The sequence below is a fragment of the Naegleria gruberi genome (assembly GCF_000004985.1).
Source record: "Naegleria gruberi genomic scaffold NAEGRscaffold_77, whole genome shotgun sequence".
NCBI classification, from domain to species: Eukaryota; Heterolobosea; class Eutetramitea; order Acrasida; family Naegleriidae; genus Naegleria; species Naegleria gruberi.
The window spans coordinates 162064-184269 of record NW_003163250.1 but is presented as its reverse complement, the minus strand read 5'-3'; the positions used below and the strand labels follow the sequence as shown (position 1 = coordinate 184269).

General features: G+C 34.4%; 9 protein-coding genes and 1 non-coding gene across 10 annotated transcripts in view; 5 read left to right on the top strand and 5 right to left on the bottom strand.

Annotated features, from left to right (window-relative positions):
* Positions 1 to 1173, top strand: part of NAEGRDRAFT_75171 (uncharacterized protein) — a gene marked incomplete at both ends in the record, with an annotated part of 1802 nt that extends 629 nt beyond the window's left edge. Inside the window, 2 exons of the mRNA XM_002669902.1 lie at positions 201 to 817; positions 881 to 1173. Coding sequence (XP_002669948.1) covers positions 201 to 817; positions 881 to 1173 — 910 coding nt within the window. The remainder of the gene's footprint in view (positions 1 to 200; positions 818 to 880) is intronic.
* A 714-nt stretch (positions 1174 to 1887) lies between these two features.
* NAEGRDRAFT_75170 (uncharacterized protein) lies at positions 1888 to 2868 on the top strand (the record flags this gene model as incomplete). The annotated part of the gene is made up of 1 exon (XM_002669901.1): positions 1888 to 2868. The coding sequence occupies one exon, from the start codon at positions 1888 to 1890 to the stop codon at positions 2866 to 2868; it is 981 nt and encodes a 326-aa protein (XP_002669947.1).
* A 2345-nt stretch (positions 2869 to 5213) lies between these two features.
* Positions 5214 to 7787, top strand: NAEGRDRAFT_75169 (uncharacterized protein; the record flags this gene model as incomplete). The annotated part of the gene is made up of 1 exon (XM_002669900.1): positions 5214 to 7787. The coding sequence occupies one exon, from the start codon at positions 5214 to 5216 to the stop codon at positions 7785 to 7787; it is 2574 nt and encodes an 857-aa protein (XP_002669946.1).
* Positions 7788 to 8728: 941 nt separating this feature from the next.
* Positions 8729 to 10276, bottom strand: NAEGRDRAFT_75168 (uncharacterized protein; the record flags this gene model as incomplete). The annotated part of the gene is made up of 1 exon (XM_002669860.1): positions 8729 to 10276. One exon carries the CDS (start codon positions 10274 to 10276, stop codon positions 8729 to 8731), a length of 1548 nt encoding a protein of 515 aa, XP_002669906.1.
* Positions 10277 to 10460: 184 nt separating this feature from the next.
* Positions 10461 to 11300, bottom strand: NAEGRDRAFT_59834 (uncharacterized protein; the record flags this gene model as incomplete). Its single annotated transcript, XM_002669859.1, has 1 exon — positions 10461 to 11300. One exon carries the CDS (start codon positions 11298 to 11300, stop codon positions 10497 to 10499), a length of 804 nt encoding a protein of 267 aa, XP_002669905.1. The 3' UTR covers positions 10461 to 10496.
* Positions 11301 to 12255: 955 nt separating this feature from the next.
* Positions 12256 to 12328, bottom strand: NAEGRDRAFT_t762. The gene has a single exon. It is a non-coding gene; the product is annotated as a tRNA-Phe (tRNA).
* Positions 12329 to 12551: 223 nt separating this feature from the next.
* Positions 12552 to 14038, top strand: NAEGRDRAFT_59833 (uncharacterized protein; the record flags this gene model as incomplete). Its single annotated transcript, XM_002669899.1, has 1 exon — positions 12552 to 14038. The coding sequence occupies one exon, from the start codon at positions 12552 to 12554 to the stop codon at positions 13983 to 13985; it is 1434 nt and encodes a 477-aa protein (XP_002669945.1). The 3' UTR covers positions 13986 to 14038.
* Positions 14039 to 14310: 272 nt separating this feature from the next.
* NAEGRDRAFT_75165 (uncharacterized protein) lies at positions 14311 to 16674 on the bottom strand (the record flags this gene model as incomplete). Its single annotated transcript, XM_002669858.1, has 1 exon — positions 14311 to 16674. The coding sequence occupies one exon, from the start codon at positions 16672 to 16674 to the stop codon at positions 14311 to 14313; it is 2364 nt and encodes a 787-aa protein (XP_002669904.1).
* Positions 16675 to 16911: 237 nt separating this feature from the next.
* NAEGRDRAFT_75164 (uncharacterized protein) lies at positions 16912 to 20247 on the bottom strand (the record flags this gene model as incomplete). Its single annotated transcript, XM_002669857.1, has 1 exon — positions 16912 to 20247. The coding sequence occupies one exon, from the start codon at positions 20245 to 20247 to the stop codon at positions 16912 to 16914; it is 3336 nt and encodes a 1111-aa protein (XP_002669903.1).
* Positions 20248 to 20824: 577 nt separating this feature from the next.
* Positions 20825 to 22206, top strand: part of NAEGRDRAFT_53933 (uncharacterized protein) — a gene marked incomplete at both ends in the record, with an annotated part of 6050 nt that continues 4668 nt past the window's right edge. Inside the window, 2 exons of the mRNA XM_002669898.1 lie at positions 20825 to 21020; positions 21082 to 22119. Coding sequence (XP_002669944.1) covers positions 20825 to 21020; positions 21082 to 22119 — 1234 coding nt within the window. The remainder of the gene's footprint in view (positions 21021 to 21081; positions 22120 to 22206) is intronic.

The following is a 22206-nucleotide window of genomic DNA, read 5'->3' as shown; positions in this document are numbered from 1 at the left end:
TCTTTGATCATTTGTGTGTAATTTTAATATTATTAATATATTAATATAATGATCTTGGAATTGATCAAAATTTATTATTCCATCTCATCAATCATCATCATCATCATATGAATATTTAAATATTATAAATGATCTAATTAAATAATTAAATCATCAACAAATTGATCATGATGTAAAATATTTTGGATCTAATTATAAAGGGGACAAACTGGAACTGATGATAAGAATTCACTCGATTATACCAAACAAATCAAGGCCAAGAAGGTTGTCGTTCCAGAAGGTGTACAGGCATTCGGATCTGCCTACTCTGGATATGGCCACACCTACTTTGTGACTGTACCTGATAAGAGATTGTATTTTTGTGGAAATACAGGTCTTGCACAGTTTGCTAAACAACCATCAGATTCTGAACATGATATTCATACACCTGTTGAAATAGCATCACCATTAGTGAAGGGGAAATCAGTCAAACTGATTGCTTCTGGTTATGCTTATTGTATAGTAATATTTGAGGATGATAGTGGAGTTGTTTTCGGATCTAATGATTATCAACAATTGGGGTATGCAACACCAAACAAGATTTATGATCCAATGCCTCTAACTGTTCCAACAAATAGTAAGATTAAGGCTATTAGTGCTGGACAATGGGTTTCTTTAATTTGTACCGAGAATAATGAATTGTACATTACTGGAAATCTTGGTTCAGCACAAATGCACAGTGGATGGACCAAAATTGATTTGAGTTTGCACGGAATCAATCCTAGTTCCTTATTCGATGCTTATTTGATTCAAAATAAGGTTGCCATTCTCGCCAAAGGTAAGTTTGAACGAGAATTGTGAATATTCTAACGATTGAGAATAGAAAAATTTGTAATTTTAGGAGGACCTAGCAAATTTGAAATTCAACTTTCAGATATTGACTTTAAACAATCAGGAGACTTGATATTAAAACGAAATGTCAAGTATAGAGTGTATCCTAGTGTAATTTCTGGAAATGGAACAGCTGATTACAACGTTCTATTCTATGAGGATGAAAATAATGTTGGCACTCACTTTATTTACAAGTTTAACGAAAAGACAGATTTGTGTGATGTAACAATCATTACATTATCAGATGGATTTTCTACTTTGGAAGGTTTGGAAGAGGAATTTACTGCTAAAACAACTGTATAATATATCAATGTAAAATATTTACAAAACAACCCAATCATGATCCTCTGTTTGATTAAAGTTTACACTGGATTCACCAACATGAGGAGCATTCTCTCGACCTTGGATTCTTTCTGTGCTGATTGTATCATCCCTCTTCTTATTCATTGGTGGCCAACCAGATGGTCCTAGATGTGGATGTTGCTTTCTTTGTGCGGATAGAATTTGTTCTTGTTTGGATTCTTCTCTATTCATTTTGTTTGAGTTTGTTTGATAAATTTAAAAAATTTAGTCCAGTTTATTTATCAAACTCCCTTATTTTCCAGCTTTGGCAATATTCCAAATTTATTCATTTCCAATTTGGATATATGTGAAATTAATAACATCAACTTAATGCTTTGGATACAACAATGGTAACATGGTGTTGAACCAATCTAAGGGCAAATACATCATGGTGCGGACGAAATTTTACAGTGTCAACGCCCTCAATGGAGATTCGGTGTGTTAACTGCCAAAACTCCTGAATTTAAAGAAAAAATGTCTACACCTAAACTTCATCAATTCAGCACCAACAACAACATTAATTTTACATCAATACTTTTCTTTATCATGATGATATGCATACTACTTCTACTGACGAATGGTCAATTTGTGAAAAGTAATGAATGTCTATCGGGAAACTATTATCGGAGCATTTACATGAAGGAAAGCCAAACGAGAGAAAGTGATTTTAATCAAATGTTTGTCTGGTTTGGTTCTTCAACAGCACGTTTCCATATAGTTGACCTTGAGAGAAAATCCGATGAATTTAAAGATATTATGGTCAATATTCAACATTCAACATTTAATCTAGTCCAAAATGATACCATTCTTCAATTTGGATCACAAGCTAGTTTAACCTGTCAGGTGAATATTGGATTATTTTCTTCTGTTAGTCAATCGGTCATATCCTATGGCTGTTACAAGTGGATTCAATATGTTCGTGGATATTCATTTGCATTTTCAGAGGAGAATAATTGCACTCGTATCACATTACATAGTCATGCATTGACAGTAATTCTGGAAAGGAGTGAAATTCCCTATCCATCAGATACTTTCCAATATAATTTTCTGTATCATGATGATTCGAATTGGTTTTCCACAAATCCAGATCCAAGCACTGAATTATTTGTCAAGTTTAGAAATGCAACTCAAATTGAACCAACCACTAACAGATATGATATTCTCACAGCCAACTATGAAATGATTATTCAGAAAACTTCACGTGATGAATGCAAAGGAGCTGCTGCTCAAATCAAAGGTCAACTGGAAATCTTTACAAAATTCTCAGTAATGAGCTACAAGATGGAAAGTTGCATCGAAGGAAGTCAAAACTCCAAATGCAAACTCTGCCAAAACAGCCATTACATCCACTCACTCTACGGAGATTTAAACATCATGATGAATGGCACAACCTTCTCCGTACAGGACTATCCCACCTTTAGGAGGGGAATTTCTCCACATCCATTCCATCCAATTGTTGGAAAATCCTCTCAGAATCATCCTCCCAGAGGTCTATCATCACTTTTGGAGGAGGAGGAAAATCTGGCCATCATTATATGTGCTACCATTGGTGGGGTGTTGATGGTTTTGGCAACTTCGATTGCTGTGGTGGGAATTATTTATGTGAGCAGAAGAAGAAGTGAGATGAGAAGACCTGCCTACGTCCCACTCAAGTAAAAGCATTCAGTCATCATGTTGGTACAGATTGTTGTATTTTTTTTTGTTGAATTTCGTAACGGTAATATTATGTGGTTTTCTTATTTGTGTTGGTAAAACCTATTTATTGTTTTATAGCTTGCAAATCAGGTTGTTGAGTGATTTCTGAAGTGGTGAAAATTATTCACATTTAACATCTATGTTGTTTGTAAATTCGTTTTTTACCTATCAAAACTTGCTCAAAATTTACCAGAGAAAGTTCCCTACCCTACTATTGACCATTCCGAACAATGTTGCTTTGACACTTTTCCAGCAGATATAGTAGTGAATGATACGGATGTGATGGAAACATCACCTTGAATTTTTCCATCACGAAAAATAATTTCCAATTTTCATAATTCTAATCCACCAATAAAAATTACTATTATTACTACTATTCAAGTCGTGTTGAAATAATGTTGTGAAATTCGCAGAGTTTCATCACGAGAAACCACTCCGAAAATCAGCCTCTCCACAGTGAACCTAACATTTTTCACAATTTTTTTTTACAATATTTGAAAAATGTAAATTTTGGCATGGTGCAAGCTTGTCTGTAATCCTTTCTGATTGTTACCGAGTAATTAATTGAGTTTTCGCAATCAAACAAAGTGAGCAGCTTATCTTCTTCTAACTCTGTTGGTTAATTGTTTTGACAATGAATTCAAATAACAATGTTATTTACTGTTACAAATATTATACAATATGGTGTATGCCACTTTGTTTAATGGCATACCGGTATGGGTGCTGACACTACTAGTTAATATACAAAGGAAGAAGAGTGAAATTATTAGAATTACATCAGTAGTTTAGAATACCATTCCAATAACAGCCAAGATGGCAATCAACAACATGGCAGCAAAACCTTGTTCAGCAGCACCAGCATAAACTTCAGATTCATAATATTGAGCATTAATTGGTGAGGCAAAGAAGAACATGATACAAGCCAAGAGCATCATGACAATCATAGTTTGTTGGGCAGACATTTTTGAGATTCGAATAATGAGTTTAATTGTTTTTTTGTTTGTTATTGAATGAAGCAACGGCAATTTTAGCTTCATTTATAGGGTTTACAAGTAGTCTCGTATCAATATTTAATTTACAAGAAGGGAAATGCACAAAGATATTGTAAAATTTAAAATGGTTACCGTGTTCTAAACATGGTCTAGTAGAATCATTAATGGAAATCAAGGTTTTTTAAAGGGATTTTCTTGAAAAAGTGGTAGGCAATTAAATATGTGTACCGTGAAACTCTAATTTAACGATAGTAAGATTATTAATAAAGATTTCCATATATTTTATAAAATTACAATTTACAATCAACTTTGAATGGTTCTATGAGAACTCAAAATTGAAAATAGCATTGTAAACCATGTCAAAGAAACAAGCTTCAATACTGTAAATTTCCAAAAAGGTAACCATCTGGTTGCAAGCAATAGATTTAACACTCCTATCTGGGAAAATAGAAATTGATTAGAATACCCAAAGTCAATGAAATTGTTTCTGAAATTCTTTAACGGTGTTGGAAATGATTTCTAATGCAATGCTGAACTTTCAAAGGAAATGAGATAGGATAATGACATCAAGATGGCATTGATTAAGATTGCAGACTTTCCAAATTATATTCTTTCACTAATAATTATCAGAACTAATATTGGAATGAAGAACTTGGAAAACCCAAAGACTGATCCACTCCACTTCTAAGAACCTTCTTCTATTACAGTGGCCATACACAAGTGAGAGATATGAATGAACAGTAATGGCCAAATTGTGATGCACTTTTAAAACAAATTAAGAAGTAATAAGAAAAATGGCGTTATCAAAGAATCATCATTTAATTTCGAGTCAATGGCTAAGGAGTTTGATTATTGTATTGACGATGATGATGATGTTGTTGTTGCTTTCAAGAGTTTCATCATCATCATTATAAAATATTAGATACTTATAATAATTATAATACAACTAGAAGAATAAAAGGTTCGGAACGTAAGGCAACTATTGTATACAGTCAGAGTATGAATACTCAGTTTGTATCTTCCACTGATTATCCATCGGGAAATGTGGCCACATTCAGTTCCAATCTCAAGCTATATTGGAAATTATTAAGGAATGAAAAAAGCTCTGATATTAATGATGCAATCTTGGAATTTGGAGCTGTGGCCAAAAACACGAGAGGTTACGTCTCGTTTTGCTTTGGTTATTTAAATGGAGATCCAATGAAGGGTGATACCAGTAAGTTGTTATTGGCAATATTAACTTAATATTATTAATGATGATGAATTGATAAAGTTTTCGGGTATTATAATAGTGCTTCTCAAAGTGTAACCATCATGGATGCATGGATGGTTGCAAAGCCACAATCACCAGTGAGTGATGCTTCCGATGATATCCTTCAAAGAAATGGTGGATACAACTCGGCCACAGGTGAGACACATATCAAGTGGACACGTTTCGTTAAAACAGGAGATTCCCACGATGTCATTTTCACCAATGCAGTCATGAAAACTTCCTGGGCACTCCACTCCACCAGTACTGGAATGGTTAGACATACCAGCACTGGCAAAGGTCCAAGTTTGAATTTCCTTTCAGCTGGTTATGCTACTGGTGAGTATGGAGTATTGCCAAGTCAACCAGTAGTTTCGGATGGAGGTTCTAGTAGTAGTAATTCGACCTGTTCACTTCAAACTGGATATTCACAAAGTATTTTAACTCAGTGGGTCAACTCTGCTGATTATCCTACAGCTAATTACAAGTTAGTTGCTAATTATGGAACTTCTGATTCTTTGAAATTGTATTGGAAAGTTTTAACAAATCCAAATGATGCAAATGTACCAATTATTGAATTTGGATTGATTGCCACAGGAATTTATGGCTATGCATCAATTGGATTTAATCATGGAACCAACTCTGGAATGGACACTGCTGATACAATGTTTGGATATGTGGATTCAAGTGGAAACCCAGTTATATTAGACACATACATGCAAGGTAATCTTCAAGCACCAACATTAGATTCATCTCAAGATTTCATTTCCAAAAATGGAGGATTAAGATCTGTGAGTGGAAATTATGAACTTCATTTGAAATGGACACGTTTGGTCAATACTAAGGATTCATTGGATCACTTATTTACAAATGCACAAATTTCAATTTCTTGGGCTATAGCCAAAACATCTACATCCATGGAATATGTCCACAATTACAGAGGCAAAAATGTCATGATTAACTTTTTACAAACAGCTACTTTGGCACACTTGGCAGCTCCTCCTGGCAGTGAATTGGCCACATGTGGTTCTTCTACTGGCAACATTAAGGATGGAAGTATCTCAATGAACTCATTGACCAAACTTGCCAATTCCTACAGATGGCATTTGATTGCTACTGCATTCATTTGTGGATTGTTGGTTATTGGTGGATTCTTATTGAGTGTGATTGGACCAAGAGTGAATCCAAATCTATTCCTTGATTTGATCTTGTACAGAAGATTGACCAAACAAGTCAATTTGAAATTTATTGGAATTTACATTAATACCATTTTAGATTTAACTTTGGGTGAAGCTGTTGTAATTTCATGTTATTGGATTCTTGTGGCCATTTGGTTTGCATTTGGATATGTGAATGCAACATCAGCTGAAGCTGGAAAAGCATTTGCTTCTGTTTGTGTTTTCAATTTTGGATTAATTTTATTTCCAGTCACGAGATATTCAGTTTTACAAGTTTTATTTGGAATTTCATTTGATAGAGCAATTAAATATCACAGATGGTTGGGTATTTTACAATGGTTTTTTGTAACTGCTCATGGAATTGCAATGGTTGTTCATTATAATGCATCTGGATTATATTTAGTTGATGTGACATCTCCAACATTTCCAATTTTGGGAATTATTGCATGGTTTTTCATGACTATTCTTTGGTTAATGACATTCCCAGTCATAAGAAGAAAGCTATGGGAGGTCTTTTTAATTTCACATGTCATCTTGTCCATTTTAATTGTCATTTTATCAATTATTCATGGTTCTGGATATATTAATTTATTACCTTATATGGCATTATCAATTTTATTATATCTGTTTGATGTATTTTTGAGAGTGGTATTTGGATTTGGTATTCCAACCAAAATTGATTCAATCAAATATGATGAAAAGAGTCAAGTTACAACCATTACAATGAGAAAACCATTCTTGACATTTGGCAGTAATCCTTCAATGGGACATTTCATATTCTTATACATTCCTGCTGTTTCAAAATATCAACACCATCCAATCACAGTTAGTAGTTGTAAGGAAATTGATGGTGGAATGATTAAAAAGAAGGAATTAGAATTTACAGTTCATGTAAAGAATTTTGGAAGTGGATGGTCAAAACAAGTTGCAAAAATTGCTCAAGAGAAGGCTCAATCAGCCAATGAATTAATTTGTAGAGTTGAAGGTGCTTATGGATCATTATCAGTTCCATTATTGAGATACAAGACAATTGTCATGTTTGGTGGTGGAATTGGTATTACACCAGTTCATTCAATTTATTCACACTTGTTGGAAAAGAATATTCAAGATAAGACTGTTTATACTTGTTGGTCAATTCCAACCACTGATATGATTCAAGTATTTCCTCAACTCTTGGAAACGAATGGAAATAAGAATTTAAAACCAAATATTTTCATTTCCAAAATGAAAGAAGAAAATTCACAACAAACAGCATTTATTCATAAAGGAAGAGCCAATCCAAAACAATTCTTGGAACAAGTGAAAAAGGAAATGAAAGAAAGAGGAGAATTGAATGCATATGTTGGTGTTTTAGTTTGTGGTCCAGAACAATTGGTAACTTCAGTTTCGAATGCCATTTGGGATGCAAATGAAAGAAATGGAATTAGATTCCATCTCCATAAGGAAGTTTTTACGTGGTAGAATAAACACATGTTTCTAATGGAATTGTAATATTGAAACGAAACATAACTCATGAAAATAATGCACAAATGGAAAGATTTATAAGGTTAAAAACCAGTAAAATCTAAATTGACCAATTCTGGCACTATTTCATTGTTTCTCAATAGGAAAAAATCTCAAGTTTTCAAAAATTAGAAAACATTCGAAACCAAACTAAACAGACGCAACATGCTGACTTTCCATCACTGCATTCATCATTTCCATTCTCCTCCACTTTAACATTCCCAAAATCCCAACAGGTATCAAAATAAACCCAACACATGCAAACATGGCAGCCGTCAAACATAATGGAATTATAATCCATGCTGTTAAGTTTTCATCACAATCATCATCACGACATTTCACGGCACTCCAAATACCCAACACGATGGAAATGCCAATCTCTATCAATCCGAGTAATAAAGAAAGAATTCCAAGAATTGTGAGGAGAAGATATATTCGAATGTGTTTCGTATGCTTTCTTCTTTGATTATGTAGAGAAATGTTTGCTTGTTGCATGTTTCATCGTTGAGTGGCAATCTAGACGTTTGTTTTTACTTTGAAAACATTCAAAAAATCAGTGCAATTTAGTACCTGGTTAAGCGGATACGACAATTTAGTTTCGTCCGAGGTGCCCTAATCCATGACGAATGTAGTATTATTAAAAAACAGCCATGGCGAAAGGCCCAAAAACAAAAAGATTTGGAAAGAGTTGTTGCGCTTGTTTGGCACAATTCGAATTTGATTTTTAACAATTTTTGTAAACTTTGTAAAAATATTGAAGGTGGCAAACATGAACTAATTTGGATCCAATATCAGGAAGGGGGACTAGCTATTCCATCACACTAGATTCTCAAGAGAATGAACAAGCCAACAAAATGCCAACTGTCATCATTAACAAATTCGAAATGTTGATTCAACACTTATGGTGCATAAGCTTCTTCCAAGTGGGTTATAGCCATCTTTAGATATTCTGGACTTGGAATGTTGTAATTTACAAAATTAGTTCTAGTTATCCCTTCAACATATCCATTTCCACTACCTAAAAAGTTGAGGTCTATATCCATGAATTTAACATTTTCAAAATTGGTCTTTCTCAAAAAGTTCAAATGCTTGTAGGCGACACACATTTTAGAGTGATCAGGATCTGCACACCATGTCACCATGAGTTTTGTTTTGGTTTTCTGGAGGAGATTGTCGAATTGAAGTGGCCATTCACCAATGACTGAGTTGTGGGTCAAAAATCGTTTGTGAAATAGATGAGGATATTTTACAAATGTTCTCATGAGTGTTGCAGCTCCTCCACATCTTCCAATAACACATATCCTTGGTAAAGACAAACCTTCCAAAATAGTTTTCACAATATCAGGTCCATCATTTTTCCAAATTCTTGTTTGATGAGTAGCGCCAGAACTCTTTCCAAAGCCTGGTAAATCCAATAATATGACATCCCATCCACGTTGATGAAGAGCTGCAGCCAACTTGATCCATTGATAACCAGACTGGCAGTATGAAAATCCATGACAACATATCACTTTCTTTTCAGAATCATTTTGTAATAGTCTTGCATGAATAGTATATTCGGCTCCTTGTAAGTTAATCTTGAAATATTGACGTTTCATATTGAGAAGAACTTGTTTTTCATTCTCATCAAAGTCCTTACTCTCAGTGACAAGTTTAGTTTCCTTCTTACTGATTGGTTTTGTTTTGATAATATCAAATGTTGTTGCACATGACTTTGTTTCGCTTCCTGTATTCTTTGATACTTGGTTTGTTACTGGTCTAACTCTTGATATTGGTGATATCTTGTTTGGATTTGATTTTGGTCTTTGTTTACGTTTCTCAGTCGAAACCCATTGAATTCTAGAACTGACTATTGGACTATCTAATTCATCATCTGATTGTGAATAGCCAGCACTGCTCACAGATTCATCATCTTCCATTTTTGGCACCTTTGAACTCTTTGAAAAATAAGAAGCAGTTCTTTTAAGAGGAGCTTCAAATCTCACCTCCTTCTCTTGACTGTTTTCCTTAATTGGATTTGATGATGCTTGCACAATATTCATTGTTAAATCACTAATCTTTGCATTATTTTCCTTCACATCTGATGATGATGATGCTGATGCAGAGGAAGACGAAGCACCACCCTTATTTCCAATCTTTTCATTGATCAAACTACCATTCGGGTAGTAAGTTTCCAACATGTTGATAATTTCAATAAATCCACCTCTCTTTGCAAATGAGAAGGCATTTCTTCCATGATCATCAACAGCCTCACGATTAGCACCAGCCTCCAACAAGACTCTTACACACTGAGCAGCATTCCAATCACAAGCAATATGCAGCGGAGTCAAATTCTTCTTATTTCTTCCATTGGCAAGAATTTTCCTCTTCTTTTCATCGGTTCCGAGCAGAATTTCCATCCTCTCGCTATTATTCGTCTGGGCACAATCAAATATTCTGGAATTCATCTCTCTAATATATGTATAAAATATTGAAAAATAAAAAATTAATATTCGTGATGATATTTTAGACCACGCTTTTTTTTTGGATTAAGAAAACAATTTTTTATTTTTGCTTATTTTTTAAACTTCGAACTTACTGTTGTTACTGTATGTTATAAATGGCGGGAAAATGTTTATTATATAAAACGAAAGAAAAAACTAAACTTTATTAGAATCTCAACAAGATTTAATTTCTACCTCTACCTCCAAACAAACCTCTCTTTTTACCAAAAGAAAATGGTTTTCTATTATAATTATCAATATATTGTCCAACTCTTGAAACAACTCCCTTCTTAATTTCGTCTATTGTTGGCGAAACCATTCGTCTCCTAGCAAATCCAATTCTTCTTCTAGTATTTTGCAAATCTACCAATGAATCTACCAATTTACACTTATTTCTTTCCAAACAAATACCAACAGCAGTTTCCAATACGACATTGCCATCTGACATGGAATGACATGGAGCTACTTTTTGACATCCATAATAATAGAATTGATTTTCACATTCGCTAAAGATAGTTCCAAAGGTAGGAATGGCATCTAGACAATTCAATCGACATGCAACACATGCAGTTTCGTCCAATCCAGTGAATTCCATTATACGATTCTGAATCTTGGCGAATAATGGTCCAGTTTTACCAGTGAAATGTTTTGGTGCCATTTTCACATTTTGTTTGGCTTTTGCAGAAAGCTTACCGAAGGAAAATAAGCTTGTAGCTGCCAATGTCGAAACATCAGATTCTTGGTTGACAGCTGTTTGTGCAGCTAAAATATCTTGTGAAAAATCGAATGTTTTAGAAAGAGCAACTGCTGCAGCTGTACTTCTCTTGGCACTTGAACTGTATGTGTTAAATGGTCTGGTGCATTGACTAGCCGTGGCATTGACATGTGGCATGGCATAAATCAAGCCACATAAACAAATGGCAAGCAGGAGTGTAAATAGCGACATTTTTTTTCGTTCTTTTAGCCGTGGTTGTACCGTTTTGAGCATGTTTAATGGATTGTGTTTTGATGTGTGATCGCTGAAACGCTCATTGTAGCAAATTTGAAACTATCTTTACATTAGAGTTCCGGCAAATGCGCATTTAAAAAGCGCATTTTCAAAAAATGCGCATTTTCAGTACCGGTTTTTTTTGGTGGGTGTTGGTGATTGCCATCAATCGACGTTTTTCGAAATTTATTGAACCCATCAAAACCAGTTCCACCACATGGTGTTTAATCGGTATTTTTCGAAATTAATTGATAAACATTGAATTTATTCCCAACAGTTTCTTTCTAATTTCGATAATTATTGATCCGTTTGTTTGGGTTTTTTGAGAGATTCGAAAAAGCTCTTTTGTAGTTTCTTTGTTTCTGCCAAAGCTGCAAACTCTTTCTCCTTTTCTGGTATGAATTCGGAAACTTGATCCATTGTTGTCTTTAGTTCCATAATATTTACCATGGAGATAGTAACTTGGTTCCAGTTCATTAGATACAAATTGGTTCGAGTTCTGCAGATCCTACACAAAATCAATCACAAAATCCAAATTCCACTTCAACTCAGCCAACTGATTCTCATGGTGTGGATGAAGAAGATAGATTGGCATCATATGGATTGGTAACACCAGGTAAAAAAGGATCTTTCAAGACCAAGTCTGTAAAGGAAATTGATATGAATATAGAAATACCAGTATTTCTTCAACCAAAGGTATATAGTAATGCCAAAAAAATCCATGTTCAATATTGACTCTGATGTAATTGTTGAAGAGTGAATAAATTCAATATTTACCGAAAAACACTGACTAAATTTAATCAAATACCCACTTTCAATATCTACCAGAAAAAACCAGTACCAAAAATGCGCATTTTAAAAAAGCGCATTTTCAAAATACGCATTTGCCGGAACTCTATTAATAAAATCTAAAAGACAGATTTATGTTTGAAAGGAATATTGGAAAATTAAAATTTGCCGACACCAGGGATCGAACCAGGGACCTTAAGATCTTCAGTCTTACGCTCTCCCAACTGAGCTATGTCGGCTTCTTGATAATATGAAAAGCTCCTCCATATCTCGAATCGATTAGCAAGACATGATGAAAATGATCCAATCTCCCTGAATCAGACTAAGTTGATGATCAATTCTATAGATGAAGCCAACAGTCATGCTACGGCAACATAATTCTTTCTTTTAGACATTTTGCGTTATTGTAAAGTATGGCGCCATAAATAATTCCAGATTTTGAAAAAAAATTAATAAAAAAAAATGAAAGACATCAAAGTTCGTCCATTACATCATTTTCTCTGCTTGTTCGCTGATCCCGTACCGATCAACAACAACACTCAAGAATCAACAACTTCGGAACAATCGAACAACAATAATTCGAAATCAAGAGTCTTATTTCAAGAGAAATCACCAGAATGGATCATGGATGGTATTGGATTTAAACCTCTCTTTCTGAGGGTATTATCCTTCTTGGATGAGTACGATTTGGCTCAGAGCATCGAACCAGTTTGTAAATTATTTAGAAATTTTGCCTTGTCTGATGCCTTGTGGGAACCTTTGCTGTTCAATGTGATGAAGGAGAAGGAAAAGTGGACGAAAGAGGTTTTGGAGGCTAGATTAAACCTAGTGAAAGATGAAACTAGTTGGAAACAAAAGATGATAAAAATTGTCAGAATGTACTATAGAGATTTGGGTTGTACAGATTTGTCATTTTCCACACCAGGTGAGAATGGATATTGGGGTGTTGAATGTGCCGAGTGTGGTGCCAAGATTGAGCATAGGGAGACTTATATTTGGGACAAGGATTCTAGTGATAACTTCCATATTGATTGTTTTCCTAAGGATAGATTTTATGAGCTAGTTGAAAATGTCAATCAGTGCAGACATAGTTATGGTTATGTGGAAAGAGAGTTGATCAATGCATTCTTCAAACGTAGAATTATTGGAAGGGTCAAAGCCATTGATGAATTTGAGGAAGAGGAAGAGGAAGAACAAGAGGATTTGCCCGAATTCACATGCGACATTTGTGAGGAACCTATTACTGGAATCAGATACAATTGTCTTGATTGTGGAGAATATGATTTGTGTGGCTATTGTTGTGAAAAGATTGTCATGAAACAAAAGGGCTCTGATTTGCCAATTTGTAAAGATGTCGATCACCCACACGATCACATTTTCCAAACTATAGGAGAGGAGAATTTCGATACCTATTCTTGCAATGCTTGTAAAGAGAAAATTAGAGGTTATCGTTATGTCGATCCAGAGAAGGATGACTATGATTTATGCACCATTTGTTTCTATAAGGCACTTCAAGAACCAGCTCCAACTCCATCCTTTGAAAGATATGATGTATTTGGAAACAATTGCATTGATGATCTCTTTACTGAATTCGCCAAGAAATTGCTCTTAAAGGAACTCAAAGATGTTTATGCAGAGCTAGATGAAGAATCTGGAAACCTCCCAAAGAAAGAACTTGCTGAAGAACTGGTCAATATTTTGGAAGAGAAGAGAGACGATGGCAAGTGTCCATTCTTTTCCAAGCTGGTCTCTATTGTTCCAAGATTTTGCTGCAAAGATAGTGAGGGAAATATCCTTACTGAAACTGCTTGCAATGCTCTCGTGCACACTCTGGAAGTTGTGAGCAATAATGAAAAGGCTGCCAAGCCACCAAAAAAGAAGACCAAAACTGATTAATATTCTCAAATGTAGTTTTATTGTGTAATATATTTATTTCCTAATTTATTATTACTACAATGAAATTATTTAATTAATATATTTTAAAAAATGTCTCAAAATGATGAGCAAGGAATATTTCTATTAGATAATTGGTTTTTGATAATGAGGAATATGTTAGGAAGGTGATGGTGGCATGTATTCATATCCTATTGAGGTGGAACCTATTCTTTGGATCGTGCAAAACATTGTGTTCCATGAATCTTTCATATATCTCATCATTCCACGATTTGGAATTGCCAATGGTGGAAAGGACTTTTAAGGTTGTACTAATATGATTCATAATTTATTTATTTTTACTCATGGTAATGTTTTGAGATAGGATCTTCTTGAAAGTTGTTGATAATTCTCGTGTATCCAAACATACGAAACTATTGGAAGATGGAAGACCTTGCTTGAGTTCTTGTGCTTCATTAAACATGGATGCAATGAAAATGATAAAGGTATTCTTCTTCAAATGAACAGCAATATCTTGATGTGAAATTCCATATCTTGATAAGTTGGCATCTGAAAAGACAAAAACAAAATCATTTTCCTCATTCTTTGAAGCATCTCTAATTGCTCGCACTGTCGTATCTCCACTCCAACAATATTGCGAGTGAGCATGCATTTTAAGAAGAACCTTGAGACGTTCCTTTTCATCTTTTGGTGGAGCTCCTCTTTTGACCAATTCCAAACAACTTGTTTGTCCAGAGTGCCCTGTAATCTTGTATTCATATCTGTCCTCAAATCCTTTAAAACTTTCCATAATAATGACAGCAATTTCCAACATTTTGTCCAATCTTTCATCTTGATGATTGAATCGATACATTGAACCAGAAACATCCATTACAAAGTGGAGTAGCTTCTTCTTTTTAGGAAGATTTGATTTTCTCTTTTCATTTTCATTGGCTCTCCTCTTGTAAATGTTCTTTTCTCCAACAATTCCTTCCACAATCTTGTTATCATCAATTTCACCTGTTGTTTGATTTTTAATCCAAACACGTTCCTCCTCTTCATCTCTCCACTTTAATCCTGCAAGAGTTTTTCTCAGTTGATCAATTTGCTGGCTCACATTATTCTTATATTGAGAGTACAAGTTCATTTCATGCGCTGTCATGTCAATTTCTTGCAATCTCTTCTTGTATGCTTGTTCTGCCATGGCTCTGGCTCTTTCCAAAATTTCCTTACTAACATTATTCTTCACTTCATCGGAAACTTGAACAATTGGATTTCCCTCCTTGTATAATCGGTATGGACCTCCAGCGCCTGCTAAGCCGGCAGTATCAAACCCTCCAGAGCCACCCGCAAAAGTATTACCTCCAACATGAGGCAAATCATCAATTTTTCCGTGTTTAGGGAAGCTAGCTTCCTTGTCTTGTTGAATATATTCGATTTTGAGAGAGTCAGAAGAGGTACCAGAAGTGTGGAACTTTTTCCAGCTGATAGCTTCCTCTGCTAACTTGTCCACATTCAAATTGAATAAGAAGAGTTTGTTTTCCTCATCTAAGAGTGCAATGTATCCATTGGAAAGGTCTACAAATCGAGACTTGGAAGAATCGAAAGAAGGTGCAACTTTGGACTTTCTCTCAGGGGGAGTTACTCTACGATAAGTATTCCTTTCAAAATTCAATACATCCAATGTAGGAAGACCATCGTTATCGTGATGTAGGAGAACCAATTGGTTGGATTTCTTCAAATACTTGGTTTGTACATTGACAATTTTTGGATTTCCTTTTTGAAGAGATAAATCAGTTTCAATAGTGAGTAAATCATCCTTTCTCGCAATCTTTCTCAAATATACTTCTTGAGGAGTATTCTCCTTGATAAATGGTTGAGCAAAAATGAGATTTTCCTTTCCGCTCGAGTTTACATGATACTCCTTGAGAGATATTGTTGACATGTCGCTTACATCCTTAATTTCCACAGAATTTCCATTCAATTCCACAACTTTCCAATAATTACTCACACCACCATACTCTAAAACCAGGAATGTATTTGGTGAGAGCCATCTAACGGTGTCTATGTTAAAAGGCAAGTGGATACTCTTAGAATTATGTGGAGGTGTACCTCTTTTGATAGGAACGGAAGGATCCCATGAGCTCATATCAATTAATTGAATTGTTCTTGATCCACTTTGATAGATTCCAACCATTGAATGGCTATCGGTAAATTCTGTTAGAATTTGAATCGGTAAACTTCTCACATCCTTATGCAGAGAATTTTGAACGAATTGACTATATGAAAAGTCCAATTCAAATTTCTTATTGAGTTTTGGATGATAAATCAGTGCATACACATCAGTGTCTATGAAATTGGATTGAGTATCGACTTTGAACCTGTCTGGTCTAGCAAGTTTAGCAGAAAATAAGGCAACTACCTTGATGTTTTTAAGAGAAACAAAACTCAAGTTTGGACCCAATTTAGATTGAATATAGTACAACTCGGTCACTTTGAATGAATCACATGCATTACTCTCAAAATGAATCATTCCAAATGGATTTGATGTTGAAAAGACATGTACAGAATCTTCCAAAGAAACAATTTCTTTAGCCTTGTTGCATGGCAAGTTAATGATATATCTCAATTCACTAAATTCCATCAAATTTGTAAATTTGTCTGCTGGATTTTTTGTAGCAAAAGCTCCAGAATCTGGTTCATCGTAATACATTTGATTACTTGTGTAATTTCTAATAAAATATGGTACGTTTTGAATTTCACAACTTGAGGTCAATTTTGGATCTTTCTCAGGTTAAGTATGGGAAAGAAAAAAGAAAACTTACTCGAACTTAGAAAACAAATGTTTTTTCCTTCATTGGTTTTTACAAGTGGAACTTCTTGGGCCATCCTAATAGAAAATTGTTCTGAAGAAGGAATATTGTTGATGCACTTTGAAAATCTTTTGAAACTACTCACCAATATTGTTGAATGATACTGGAATTTCATGTTTTTGGAAAACTTTGGCCAAGAATTCAAGAGTTTCTCTATCAAATGAGTCAAAATCGAAAACATTAGCAAGTGCATCTTGAAGAGTTGCCTCGTTAGGGAATGCTTGTAAATGTTTGACGATATGAACCAATTCTCTTGTAGAGTATGGATATTGAATGACACCCTCTTCGACTGCCAATCGTAAATCATCAAAGGCACCGCTCAACTTTTTGATAATCAACAATGGAACATCTGGTCCATAACTTTGCAACAATTTGATTTCACTGTCACCTCTTGGATTACTAACATAGTGATTAGAGAAAATATCACCACTAGCATCATAGAATGAATTTCCATGGAATGGGAATGTTGGAGGATTGGACAATGCAATAATTCTAAATCCCTTCATGATTGGTAAGAGTTTGTGTAAATGTGGATCATTTTGTTGCTTTCTCTTTTGATATTCCTTCATGGTTACAATTGTTCTTCCATCTCCGAGAACCATATTTCCATCCTCAACTAGTGACTTTAAAATTGAAACAACTTCCAAAGGTGCCTTATCAATTTCATCCAAAACTAGAATTCTTCCGTGGCGAACAGCTTTAACAAGTGGAGAATCAATGTAGGTCAAAACTCCATCCACAACAGAAGGTTGAACTGTCAGAGAAGCAATGGTAATGTCACGATGGAGTTGCATGTACTCTCTTTCACATTGGAGCAAATTTAAAAATTGATCTGTAATCTTGTTTTTACCAACACCTTGATAGCCAATGAGTAAACTGTGATCACCAATGAGATGATCCTTGAGCATGGCTTTCATCACAATGGCATGTTGTTCTGTCTGCACAAAGTATGGCTTTGGAACCAGTAATAAATTGGCATTTAAATTAATTGGAACTTTGATATCATCCATTTGTATGTGAGTGTCAGTCTTTTCGATATGAACTGGCTTATCAGTTGGGGTGTTTTGATTGTGTGAAACCTTGTACTTGATAGCCAATTTTCTTAATAATTCCAAATGGTGCTTTGGTAACAAGTAGGTCATGGTAGTTCTTTCTATGGCGGTCAAAATGCATTCATCCTTGAAAATCATACTTCTCTTGACAATTCTAATCAAATCTCTCATGGAAATTAAACGCTGGTCTTGGTTGAATTCTGTGTTATTGTAATCATTCTTGATTCTGATTAGGGCATTAATCAAATTTTGGCTAGATGCATCAGCTCCAACTCTAGAACTCAACAAATCTACCTCCTCTTCAATGGAAAGTTTTGGAACAGTATGGAAATGGAACAAGTTGAATAATTCTAATGAGAGCCACTTGAGGGAATCATTTAATCCGATAGCAATAATTCTAAAATCCTCATGAATTCTATAAATTCCCTTGCTGCTCAACTCTTCTTTGGTAAATCCTTGAGAAAGGAACTTGTCATAATATTCATGTGAAACATAACGATTTCCATTGAACAAGTACAATACACGATCTTGAATAAGAGTTTGAATGGAAAGCAAAATATCTGTACTCATTCTATCAATGCCGTCCAAGATACACAGCGAGCCATCAATCATTGAGTCAATGAGCACTGAATTTTTCCAAATGGTATTACCTGCCGAGTCTGTTCCTCTTTTTTGTAGCAAATCCTTCGAAGTCATTTCCTTGTACATTGGAAAGACAACTGCCTTGTAGCCAACCATACTTGCAAAGGCATGAGAAATGAGTGATTTTCCTGAACCCTTGCCTCCAATCAAGCACATATCCTTTCCACACAAATGAGATCTCATCATTTCAGTGAGAACTTGTCTATGTTTTTCAATCAGAACAAATCCAATATCTTTAAAGTGAGTGGCCTTAGCTTGAGATAAAAGATTTCCAATTAATTCTTGTTTCTGGTCAGAAGATGATGCTGGAGAGAAATCTTGAGAAATTATTTCATGAATTTTGGTCGAGCACTCCTTCAATTGCTCCTTAATAATTTCAATCATTTTGTTTTGCTCTAATTTTTCATCTTCAGATTTGTCCTTCTCTCTCGACATGAAGAGTTCGAAAGGATATAAGGTATGGATGAGACTTTCGACATTCTCAACAGAGGAAGCAAATATCGATCTGTAATCATTCAACATTTCAATTAAATTCTTCAAATTATCGATTGGAAATCTTGGGAGCAATTCAATAGAGCCAGTCTTGCTATTGGTATTTACAGCATCCTTACTATTCATCAGCATGTTATCCAAATGGACAATAGACTGAGTGAATTGAATGAGAGACAAGAAGAGACTCTTCTTTTGTTCATTGCTGAGAAATGAAAGAACTTGGTCATTGGTTCTATGATTGACCAAGGAACTGAAGATTGACTCCATTGATGGTAAATCAATAACTCTAGCATTAAATCTCGATCTCAATGGAGGGTCCAAAGTATTTCCATCATAATATGGAACAGGCAATCCCATAGCAATAATTCTAAAATCTTCATGAACTGGTTCAATCTTCATTAATTTTAATTCTTCTGGTGTTTTCCCCTCCTCTTCGATTAATTGTTTATAACGTTGTGGAGAGATGAGCATGGTTCCAGATTCGAGGGCCATTTCTCTATTCTCCATCAGATTATTCAAAATTGGCAAAATGTTGAGATCTGCCTTTTCAATTCCTTCCAAAATCAAAACTGAGCCATTCTTTGCAGCTCTAACAGCAGCTTGATCCACATAAAAAGCAGAACCTGTCTCTATTTCTCTTCTTTGTTTAAAATCGTGTTCACTTGTATCTTTAGTGATACAAACATATTCCACACTTCTTCTAGCCAACTGGCAATATGTAAATGCCAAATGTCTCTTCAATTCTCCGTAATGTCCAATCAAAAACATGTCCTGTTTCATCTTATCCTTCATTGCCATCCACTTGAGATGTGAAAGAATGTCCTTCTGTTGATCCAATTGTGAAACATCCTCTCCAAATAATGAATAATTTGGTATTAACAATTCTTGCTCTATTGTTTGTTCACCTTCCTGAACGGATGTTGATGAATATAAATTAATATTTCCAATATTAATCGATTGAATATTATTATTATTTGATGTTCTTTTACTCGAAGTAGTAGTAGTATTAGATGATGTTGTTGTTGTACTAATATTCGATGATGATGATGAATTAATTCCCATAGTTGAATGAAAGCCAACGGAAGGATTCGAAAAAAGACAACCAACATGATGATTAATTCTATTGGTTGCCCTAGAGTTGGTGCCATTGGTATTGTGCACTGTTGATAGGAGAGAGCCTCCGAATTTTCTCTTGGGTTGAAGGCTGGTACTTGTTCTCTTCAACATTTTTTTCAATTTTGAAAAGAATGAAAAAGTCAAAAATATTGGCAACAACCAGTCCATCACGACTCTGTTGATTCTTGGAGTAGTTTCACATCTATTAACTCCAAGAATTTCACCACATCATCTCATCATCATTTAAATAATAGTAATAATTGCAATTTTTGGAATTAATCCTTCATCATGATTTGGAAATTATTTTATTATTAGGAAAAAATTCAAGTTGGTACATCACCATCGGAACAACTACCAACCATCATCATTGTTATTTATCATCATATCATCCTTAATTTGTTGTAGGTCAAACAACCAATTATTTGTTGACATTTTCAAATTTCATTCAAAACAAATATTTTGAGGATGAATTTAAGAATAGATCAGATCCCTCAATTGTATCATGTAAAATTGAAATATTTAAATATTAAATAATTTAATATTTAAATTATTTAGATATTACAATTTCATTCCAGTTTAACAAAGATTTCCTGTCAAATCAAAAAAAAAAATGAAAATTCAGAATTTACCTTGTGATTTGTGTGCCGAACACTTGCTATGTTTTTTCAATGAATACCACTTGCTGCAGATGAGATTTATTTCAAAGACTTTTGCCGAGTGGATCTGGTATTATTTCCTGAATAACAAGACTCAATACTTTATTCACATCGGATTGGATAATCATAGGATCGGAGGAGTTGTGGATAATTTACTGATCAAGATGAAACGATTGAAGGTTATTGATTTGTTTACATTCAATTCTTTGGATTTCTGGTCATTAACAGGTAATTGTTATCAATTTATTATTATTATTTATGAATGGTCGATTAATATATGCTTTTTTAGATGTGGGTTTGTGTGAGCTTGGACGATTGTCAATGGAAGAGTTGAGGTTGAGTGCTGCAACTTGCGTGTCTGGAAGTTTCATTGTTGAGTGGATAATGAATGCAAGTCCATTGTTGGAATCTTTGAAAGTATTGACACTTACTAATCTTAAAACTGAATATTTTCACTTGTTGAAAGAGTTTAAAAATTTAAAAACTCTCGAGTTGATGCGTCTTGTATCTGAACGAAAGCTCCATGAAGAAGAAATGGATCAAACCGTGATTGGGTTTCCTCAATCTTTGACAGAGTTTCGTTCTAACTATCCACTAACACGCAAGAATATTGAGGATATCACACAACAATGTCCAAATTTAACAGTTTTGGTTATCAACCCTAGTTATTTTGATGATTCTATCCTGTCATTAGTACTTTCCAATGTTTCACAAAAGATTGAAAAATTTTCCCTCTTTGCTCGAGACACACTATCAAATATAACTGGTTCATTCTTTTCAGTATTTTCATCTAATTCATTCTCCCATTTGAAAAAGCTCAAGGTGGCATGGAAATCAACTTCTGATGAAACAATATTGAATCTTCAAAAGAATTTGGGTCTCCTTTCAAGAACATTAGAAAGATTGAATGTTGTTTTCACTAATGAATATGATCCCTCATATGAGTTAGATACATTGCTAGGTTGTCTCTGTAATCTCTCTAAGTTGTCTAAATTAACATTACAATTTCCGAGAAATTTTCAATTTACAATTTTAAAAGAAGATATTTTGGAACAATTGAAAAGTTGTTTACAACTCAGAATTCTTAAAATTTATGGAGGTACTAACGAAATAATTTGTTTTAATGTTGTTAAGGCTTTAATAGGACAACATTTGGAAAAACTGCTGTACCATACTGATACTTATATTGATATTGAAGAGGAACCATTCTTTTTCCATGACTGTGAAGATTTAAAAATTTTGGATCTGCAAGGTGAACAGTTCGAAGATAAAATTATTCATCAAAATATCCAAGCAATAGTAAATTGCAAACTGGAAGAAGTTTTAGGTGAGGCCTTTGAAGCTTCAGTTATTCCTCATTTACCTAGGAGTTCTCTAAAGGTTCTTAATGTAAGGGTAACCAACGAGAATGTTG